This window comes from Moschus berezovskii, chromosome 15 (assembly GCF_049115385.1).
Source record: "Moschus berezovskii isolate FMDL1 chromosome 15, NW_MosBer_1.0, whole genome shotgun sequence".
NCBI lineage: Eukaryota > Metazoa > Chordata > Mammalia > Artiodactyla > Moschidae > Moschus > Moschus berezovskii.
Window position 1 is genome coordinate 30325758 of NC_142474.1, and position 8585 is coordinate 30334342.

Genomic DNA, 8585 nt, shown 5'->3' on the forward strand with positions numbered 1-8585 from the left:
CAGGCCCTGCCCTTTGCCATTTGTGCTGGGGGCCGTCACAGGACCACCCTGGCACCGGCTCTGGAGGGAGGAGTCAAAGCCTAGATCCCGAGGTCGCCGACCCCTCCTCCTCGGCAGGCGGGGCTTCGCGGGGCGGGGCCAGACCGACCCTTATAGGTTGCGGCCAGAGGCCGCCGCAGCTCCACAGAGACCATGAGAGCTCCGCCGGGGCCGGTGACTGCCCTGCTGCTGGCGCTCGCCGCGGCGCGTGGGGCGGTGGCAGGTGCGCCCACCTACCCGTGGCGGGACGCAGAGACGGGGGAGTGGCTGGTGTGTGACCAGTGCCCCCCGGGAACCTTTGTGCAGCAGCCTTGCGGCCGGGACAGCCCCACGACATGCGGCGCGTGCCCGCCGCGCCACTACACGCAGTTTTGGAACTACCTGGAGCGCTGCCGCTACTGCAACGTCATCTGCGGGGAGCGCGAGGAGGAGGCGCGGCCGTGCGGGGCCACCCACAACCGTGCCTGCCGCTGTCGGTCCGGTTTCTTCGAGCACGCCGGCTTCTGCCTGGAGCACGCGCCCTGCCCGCCCGGCGCCGGCGTGACCGCTCCCGGTGGGTGAGGGGCTGGACGGACCCTCCGCCGAACAGGGACCACTCGATTCTCCTGACCGCGGCCTCCGTCTCGTCCCTAGGCACCCCCAGGCAGAACACGCAGTGCCAGCCGTGCCCCCCGGGCACCTTCTCTGCCAGCAGCTCAAGCTCGGAGCGGTGCCAGCCCCACCGCAACTGCACGGCCCTGGGCCTGGCCGTCAATGTGCCTGGCTCCCCGTTCCACGACGCCCTGTGCACCAACTGCACGAGCTTCGAGCTCGGCCCGCTGGAGCCAGGGGCGCCGGGTGAGCAGGGGGCGGGGTGGGGGTGCTCAGGGCTTATTAGCTGGTTCCTGGGAAGGGCTTCCGGAAGGGCGGTGGGGGAGGACCAGGAGACTATTTGGCTGAGGGTTTCAGCACTGGCGGGTGATGCCATTTCCCGCCGGCATTGGGAAACAGGCTTTGAGGGTTTAAACGGTTTACGGGAGAGCACGGCAGCGAGTGTGGCGGGCCCCCTTCGCGTCGCCTCCCATCCTCAGCGTCAGCCCTCCAGCCGCACTCCTTGCCCGCCACGTTTCCCACGGTCACCCCGGATCCTCCGGCACAGCTCTCGCCTCGCCCTTCATGAGAATGCGGAGACCCCTCCACGGTCCTGTCCTCCCGGGGCGCGGAGGGGCCCTGGCACCTGACTGTACTCTCTCACCCCGCCCTCCCGCAGGGACCGAGGAGTGTGAGCACGCCTTGGTCGATTTCGTGGCTTTCCAGGACATCTCCCTCAAGAGACTGCAGCGGCTGCAGCAGGCGCTCGCGGATCCCGGGATGTGGAGACCGCCGCCGCCGCCGCTGAGGGAGGGTCGCGCGGCGCTGCAGCGGAGGCTGTGGCAGCAGCTCACGGAGCTCCGCGAAGCGCGGCCCGGGGTGCTGGGGGTACGGCTGCTGCGGGCGCTGCGCACAGCCAGACTGCCTGGGCTGGAGCGCAGCATCCGCGAACACTTCCTTCAGGCGCGGTGAGCATCCTTCCTGGTACTTATTCACTCCAGTCCGAGCTTCTCGTGCCGCACCAAAGGAGGCTTTGAACCGTTCCCTGCGGCGCCCAGGTTATTTTTCATAAAGCCGATTGGTAAACTACTGTCCAGTCTGCCAGTGCGCGCTCTGCACCCCGGGAAGGGACACACCTGGGCACACTGCCTAGCTGCAGCCCCCTGTCCGCTGCCTTCCCTCCCACTGGGACTGACCCTTTCAGGTGGTAGGGTCGGGGGAGAGGACAGCAGGTGACACCCCTCTCTCAAAGTTTCGCTGAGTGGTTAGGGAGGTGTGGAGGCAGGGCGCGTCACTGAATTCAAGGGCTCCATTGTGAGAGGCCAAGTCAGGGTGGCCAGCGCCAGTTTGTGTGCCCTGAGGTGCCAGGAAGTGTCACCTTCAAGCTGCCCCTCTTTGAGGCTCCACCCTCCTCAAAGCGGCAGGGGATTTCCCAGCAAGGGACTAGCCAAGACCTCTGGGTAGGACAGTGTGTCCCATTCACTTTCTGGGAAACGACGCTTTTCCCTTCTGGGGCAGGTTCAGATGAGGTCTTGACTCATCAACCTAGGACTCCCAGTCCTGGCAGCCCCCACCAGCCCTGGAGGCTCCTGCCTGACCTCCAGGAAGGGCCCCAGGGAGAGGCAGGGTCAAAGCACCCCCTCAATGAGTCACCTCACCTGCAGCTGGCGCCCACCCCAGCCCTGACTCATCCTTTTCCCAGCATCTCCTCCCCAGCTGCTTGGGGAACCTGACCCTCAGACAAAGGCACCGGGCCCCTGAAGAATGATGGATGGGAGCCACTCAGACTCTTTATTTTGCTCATGGCTAGGCTCATGGGGTGTCACCAGCTTCCACAAGGGCCAAGACCTGAGAGCAACCCAGGCCCTTACCCCCAGCAGGGAGTACAGGCCCAGCACACTAGTAGCCTGGGCTCCCTGGGACCCTGCTGTCCTTCCTCACACCCTGAGCTCATATCTAGGTTATTCTGGGTGGGTGGCAGACAGGCTGTGGGTAGGGAGGAGCAGATGCCCATTCCCAGCACAACCACCTAGCTTTTCCATTTTCACTGGAGATCAAAACAAGGTGGCTGGGCCATTGGGTGGGGCTCACAGCCTCCCAGGCAGGTCTCCCTGCCTCCTCCTGAAGCTGCATCAGGACAGGGACAGCGACAAGCCCAGGTCTCCCTCAGGTGACACCAACCCCCCCCACCCAACTCCAAGAGTGCACAGAGGCCAAGGACAGTCACAGCCGCCTCCATGGGCTTGAGGCACAGAGCAGCCTTGAGCACCATGGAGGGTCCCACAACTCTGAAGAAACCTATTTCCAAGCAGTTCCCTACCAAGGTCCCATGCAGGGCCAAGCTGGCAGGCCTGCTGGGGTAGCAGCTCCAAAAGGAGAGGTGGCCCCAACTTGGGCCTCAGGCAGGTCTAGGCCTGCGATGGCCATAAGTTCTGCTGGCAGCCGGCTGGCATCCCCAAGACCCCAGCACCCCTAGGAGAAGCCTCCGGATGCCTACGCTTTTCTGGATACGGAAATTTGTCTTCGAGAAGAAACAAAGCAAATGGGAGAATCAAAAGGCAAAGCCGACCCAGCCCCCAGGATTGGTGGTGTGGCGCAGGCAGGAGCTCTTCAGGACAAGCGGTGGGTGCGCAGGCAGGTGTGCCTACGTGATGTCCCGTTGCCGCGGCGGCCGGTGCACGTTCCGCACGACGCACTTCACCATCCACTCGATGCCCTCACGCACGCCCTTGCTGTGGAGAAAGTGGGCATGAGGCGGGGCTGGCTGTGGCCCCCATGCCCAGGGTGAACCCCACTCACCCCGTGAGGGCCGAGCAGGCCTGCGTCAGGCAGTCCCGCCTGCCGATCTTGGAAGCACAGTCGCTGAAGGCAGTCTTGATGTCAGGGATGGAGAGGCGTGTCTGGGGGGGGTGCGGCAAGGCCGTGAGGGGCAGGCCCGCCGCCGCCTACCCTCTCCCCGAGGAGCAGCTCCCAGCGCGAGGAGCAGCTCCCAGCGCGAGGAGCAGCTCCCAGCGCCGTGGCGGGACAGGGCAGGTGGGAAGCTGCACAGCACCTTCAGGAGGTGCCTCCCGGCTGCTGTCCAGGAGGACACCTGCCTGGTGAGCAGCCTCAGAGACACCCCCTGGCAGCACAACCCAGATGCTTTGGGAACACGCCACCCGGCTCTTCAGGGCCCCTCCATGCAGACGGCTGCTGCGACGCCACCTCTCCCCAGGGGTTCATGGAGTGGGGCCAGCACAGCTACTGTGCTCAAGGGCAGCAGACAGGTTGGTGTCAGCACTAACTCCCACCCTGAGGTGCTTCTGCACTTTCTTTCCAGACCTTCACCTGGGTCTGCCCAGCAGGAGGCCCCTGGCTGCAGAAGAATGAGGCACTGCTGCCTCTGGTGCAGAGGTGCCAGCACAGCAGGAAGAACCCAGGGGGTGGGGGTGCTCTGTTCGCCTGGGGCAGCCACACTCAGGGTAACTGAGGAAGGCAGCGGCCCCCCCCAGGAGAGGTACCCCATCTGGCGGGAGCAGGAGCCCACTTGACCTGGGGGCTCACCTCAACATCCTGCTTATTGGCCAGCACCAGGATGGGGACACCGTCCAGCGCCTCACTTGTGATCATCTTTTCTGGGGCGGGCAGAGAGGCAGCAGTGAGCACCCTTCATCTGCCTCCACACAGGTCGCCACATCCCTGCTGACCCCACATGGAGGCACTTGGCTGGCACCCTCCTGTCCCGGCGTGGCCCAACCTCCCATCAGCCCAGCTCTGGAATGGGGACTGTGCAGACAGAACCCTCCCACTCCCTGTATCCCCAGCCTGGCTGGCTATACCCACCAAATGCCTGTTTGGACTCAGACAGCCGCTCCTCGTCCGTGGAGTCGATGACATAGATGACGCCATGACACTCTGCATAGTACTAGGTAGGAGCAAAACCAGGTGCTGAGCCTCGGGCACCCAGCCACCTCAGGGCACCCCCAGCTGGGAGACCCTGCTAGGGTGCTTCCTTGAGGTGGGGCAGAGTGCAGATATACCCCAGACCTGCTGGGACAGGGTGGCCACCTTCCTCATCCACACCCAGTGCTGTGCTCTGAACCCCACTTCAGGATCCACTGCTGAGACCCACCCACACCCCCTGGCCTTAGAGTGGCCAGAGGAGAAAGGATGGGGCTCCGGGTCTCTGTACACCTGGGTAGGGGGACACAGTGCAGACAGCGAGGCTGTAGGTATACCAATAGGGAACCAGGGAAGGCCTCCTACATGTTCAAGGCAGCTCTGACCACCACGTGGGACAACAGGGCCAATGACAGAGCCATGCCAGGGAGTTCAGAGCTCTGCAGGCTGGCACCAGCAGGCCAGCCAGCCCTGGGTTCTTGCAGCAGCAGCCACACAAGAGACCCCCCACATACATACAAGCACCAGAGTCCAGGGTACAGGGAGAGCTATGGGCAGTGAACAGCAGCACCCCTGGGAAAACAGACACATGAAGCAAGGCCTGCTGAGTCCACCTTCTGTCCTGATGTTAAGAGGACGGAAACGCCCACATTGCAGGAACAGGTGACTGCATCCTTGCCCCTTGTCTCCACCCCAGCTCCTGCCCGGCAAGAGCTCAGGAACTGAGAACACCTGCACATCCCTCAACATGGGCGGCCTCCTGGTCCAAAGACCAACCATGAACCCCAAACCTGGGGCCTCCCTGGCCGGCCTGCTTGGGTGACACGGGACCTAGGAGCTGCAGCCCAACAGTGCAGGCCTCCTAGGCAGACAGGGGCACTGTGGGGTTTGAAGCGAGTCAGCGAGGGAATCACTACTTGGGCCCCAGAACCCTGTGGTGGCAGAAACTTCAACTGGTGTGTGACTGGGCCCCGGCAGATGGGGACTGGGTCCACCAGCGGGGGATGACCAGGAAGCAGTGGCAGCCATGAGCCCATGGTGCCCACCAGGCCCAGATCCTGAGGAGAGTTGTCACCAATGCCCACACTCTGGAGGCTCTCAGATGCGGCCTGGAGAGACAGAGGCCACAAGTCCTCCCTGTGGCAGGGTGCCAGAAGGTCCACGGGGTCCACAGACATTGCCAGAAGCCGGCACGTGCACAGACCTATAGGCACTAGCTTGTGGCATGAGCAGAGGTGCTGGGTGGAGGTAAGGCAGTAGAGGTGGGAGTGAAGGTCCACCAGATGGTGTCGGACTGCAAAGGGGCAGGGACAGGCCCCAGGACATAGTCTCAGAACAAGGGGAGAGCACGAGACCCACTTTACACCCCTCCTGGTGACTCACACGGTTGGGGACATGGTCACCCCTGTGCAAGCCAGTCACCAGAGGCCAGCAAAGTCCTGGCCTGGCAGGGGCACCTGATGCCATCAGCAGGAGGCAGGGCACCCACTCCATCTCAGAGTCAGGGAGCATGTGAGAAACTTAGGGCCCATCCTGCCAGGTGGCAGGCTCAGTCCTCGTGAGGAAGCAGTGGCAAGGCCATGGCATGAGCAGAAGTGGAAGCTGGGGGCCACCAACAACCACCAAGCTGGCTTTCCCTCAGGAGGAGCCAGTTGCCAGCCAGAGGCACAAGGGCAGCAGAGCACCTTCACTGGCTGTGTCCTGGCTGCCATAGTGGGCAGTGCGCCCAGCACAGGGCCCCTTGTCAGCTCCTGCAGGACCCTCTCTGACCCACCAGAGGTACCTGAGCATGTCACAGCTGCCTGCCATGATGACCTGCCAAGCGGACGGTGTCCCAGACAGCTTGGCCTGACATGGGGCAGTGCCCAAGATGACCCTGCCTCTGACCAGGCCTTTATACCCCACAACACTTGCCAGCTGCTAAACTCTGACACACCCTGCCCCTGCTACTCCAAGACCCTGGCCTGTAAAGAATGTCAGGTCCTCGTGTGGATCTGAGGTTTGAACAAACAGCCCCTGGCTTGGTCCAACTTAAATGGTCACAGAGGGCCTGTCAATGACCTTCTGGCCATGGAATGGGCAGGGTCCTCTTGGCTGGAAGTCAGGACAGGGGGTACACTTTGGGGAGAAGGAGGGGAAAAGGACCAAGGACCTCCTGCTGGGGTCAAGCCAGAAACCAAGACTAGGGCATTAGACATTAGCAAGTGCCGGGGTGCTCAGTGCCCCTAGAGCTGGGTAAGCCTGATTGTGCCCCCGGCAGTCCACTGGGTTGGGGAGGGGAAGAGGCTCGTTCCACCCTGCTCTCTGCTGGACCCTGTGGCTCGCAGAGGCCGAGCGAAAGACTAATTCTGATTCGGAGGTCTCAGAAATGCTTCAAACCCAGGTCGAAAGAAGAGACAGCTGCTGTGAGCTTTAGAAGACATACTCCCCTCAGCAGGAGGGACCCATGGGGGAGACTCGGGCCCCAGGGCTGAAGCTGAGAGCCAAACAGGCATTGTGTCTTCCCTGCTCCTCAGGCATCCTTTGTCTTGTCTTGTGCTGATTAGCAACAAAATCTCTAAACCTAAAGGAACCAGTGTGTCCCTGCTCTTGGGGGTGTGACTCGGGAACTGGGATGGGGGTGAGCCTCAGGAACCAAGTGGGTCACAGAAACTGCCAAGTGTAAGGAAAGAAGAGGAATCCCAGACCTTCTGAGAAAAGGAAGGAAGAGACCAAGGTACCACCCAGACAGAGATGGTGCCAGGAAGCCGACGTGGCACCCATGCATCTTACCTTGTCCCACAGAGACTGCAGCTCCTCCTGCCCTCCCAAGTCCCAGAACATCAGGCGGGCCTTTCCCACGTCCACAGTGCCGACTGCAGAGAAGAGACAGGTGAGGCTGCGGTTTGGTCCCTGACCCACCAGCTCCCAGCTCTCGGAGAAGCAGGCTGAACCTGCGCTGCACGATGCTGGAACCAACGGTAGCCAGAGCAGAGGCCTCACCCGTGGCCTTTGCACACTGCAGCATACTCAGCGTTCTGCCCCCAACCCACACCTCCAAAGGACCCTTACTGTTTAGGCCCACGGTGGTAGTGATTTTGGACAAACTCATCCCCTTGTAGTTCTTGTTGAATCGGGTCTTTGACTGCTCCAAGAAGGTCTAAGGGCAGAGAGAAAGAAGAGTGAGATAGAATTGCAATAGTTTTCAAACACCCCTCCTGGAGCTTATTCCTTTACAATATGGCAAAAGAACAACGTTTGCCTTTTAAAGCGGCTGGTGGTAACTATCCTATGACCTTAAGCAGGGTTCAGAGCCTGTCTGGGTGGAGAACACGCAGCTTAGAAAACCGAAATGACTCTGGGGGTGGGGGATGGCGCTGACACGGAGCCGCACTCACCGTCTTCCCGGCGTTATCCAGACCCAGGATCAGGACGCAGTACTCGTCCTTCTGGAACATGTACTTGTATAGGCCCGACAGCAGCGTGTACATCCTGCCCTGTGCACCCGAGATCAGTCACGGACGAGACCGCCCGCGCCGCGAACAGAGGGTCCCGCTGCCCGCACGGCCGCTCACAGCTGGAGCCCGGGGCCCTTCTGGCTCCGCCTCCCCTCCCCTCCTCTCCGCCCGCCTTCGCCTCCGCCACTGCTACAGAATCGGCCCGGCGCTCCCGGTGCCCACACTCCCACTCCGCCCCGGCCAGGGCGCTCTGCTCGCAAGCAGAGGGCAGCCCGTCCCTCCCCACTTCTCGCCGCTCCCTCGCCCGGGCTCCCTTCAGGCTTTGCTCCCCTCGGGTCTCCCTAACCAACGCCCGCTTCGCTCCCGGCCCGCCGCGAGCGCCTCTCAGAGGCCGGGCGTCTGAGGGCTGGTGACTGCCCCGAGCAGCCGTGAGGCGGGCGGGCGGCGCGGACAGACTACGGACCGGTCGCCGGGCCTGGGGCTAGCTCCGCCCACCAGCCTCGATGTACCTGCGACCGCCCGGCCGGGCCGCCGAGCCGCGGAGCCGGAGAACGGCCTCGCGCCTGACCCACCGACCCCACGCTAACCCCGCGCGACGCCTGACGGGACGCGCGCTGGTCCGCCGGAGAGGGGCGGAGCCGTCCCGGCAGCCCCCGCGCC

At 63.0% G+C, this 8585-nt stretch overlaps 2 protein-coding genes across 3 annotated transcripts; one reads left to right on the top strand and one right to left on the bottom strand.

The window, feature by feature from the left end:
* The first annotated feature begins 154 nt into the window (after window positions 1-154).
* Window positions 155-1699, top strand: TNFRSF6B (TNF receptor superfamily member 6b). Its single transcript, XM_055433379.2, has 3 exons — window positions 155-592; window positions 673-876; window positions 1289-1699. The coding sequence occupies exons 1-3, from the start codon at window positions 193-195 to the stop codon at window positions 1579-1581; spliced, it is 897 nt and encodes a 298-aa protein (XP_055289354.2). The 5' UTR covers window positions 155-192; the 3' UTR covers window positions 1582-1699.
* Window positions 1700-2372: 673 nt separating this feature from the next.
* Window positions 2373-8557, bottom strand: ARFRP1 (ARF related protein 1). 2 transcript variants are annotated; one of them, XM_055433387.2, is made up of 8 exons: window positions 8435-8557; window positions 7866-7964; window positions 7540-7627; window positions 7261-7343; window positions 4432-4513; window positions 4153-4223; window positions 3409-3509; window positions 2373-3341 (listed from the first exon to the last, which is right to left on the bottom strand). In XM_055433387.2, exons 2-8 carry the CDS (start codon window positions 7956-7958, stop codon window positions 3254-3256), a joined length of 606 nt encoding a protein of 201 aa, XP_055289362.1. In that variant the 5' UTR covers window positions 7959-7964; window positions 8435-8557; the 3' UTR covers window positions 2373-3253. The 2 variants fall into 2 exon arrangements, with proteins under 2 accessions (XP_055289362.1, XP_055289370.1); XM_055433395.2 differs by having other exon boundaries at window positions 7866-7959; window positions 8435-8540.
* Window positions 8558-8585: the final 28 nt, after the last annotated feature.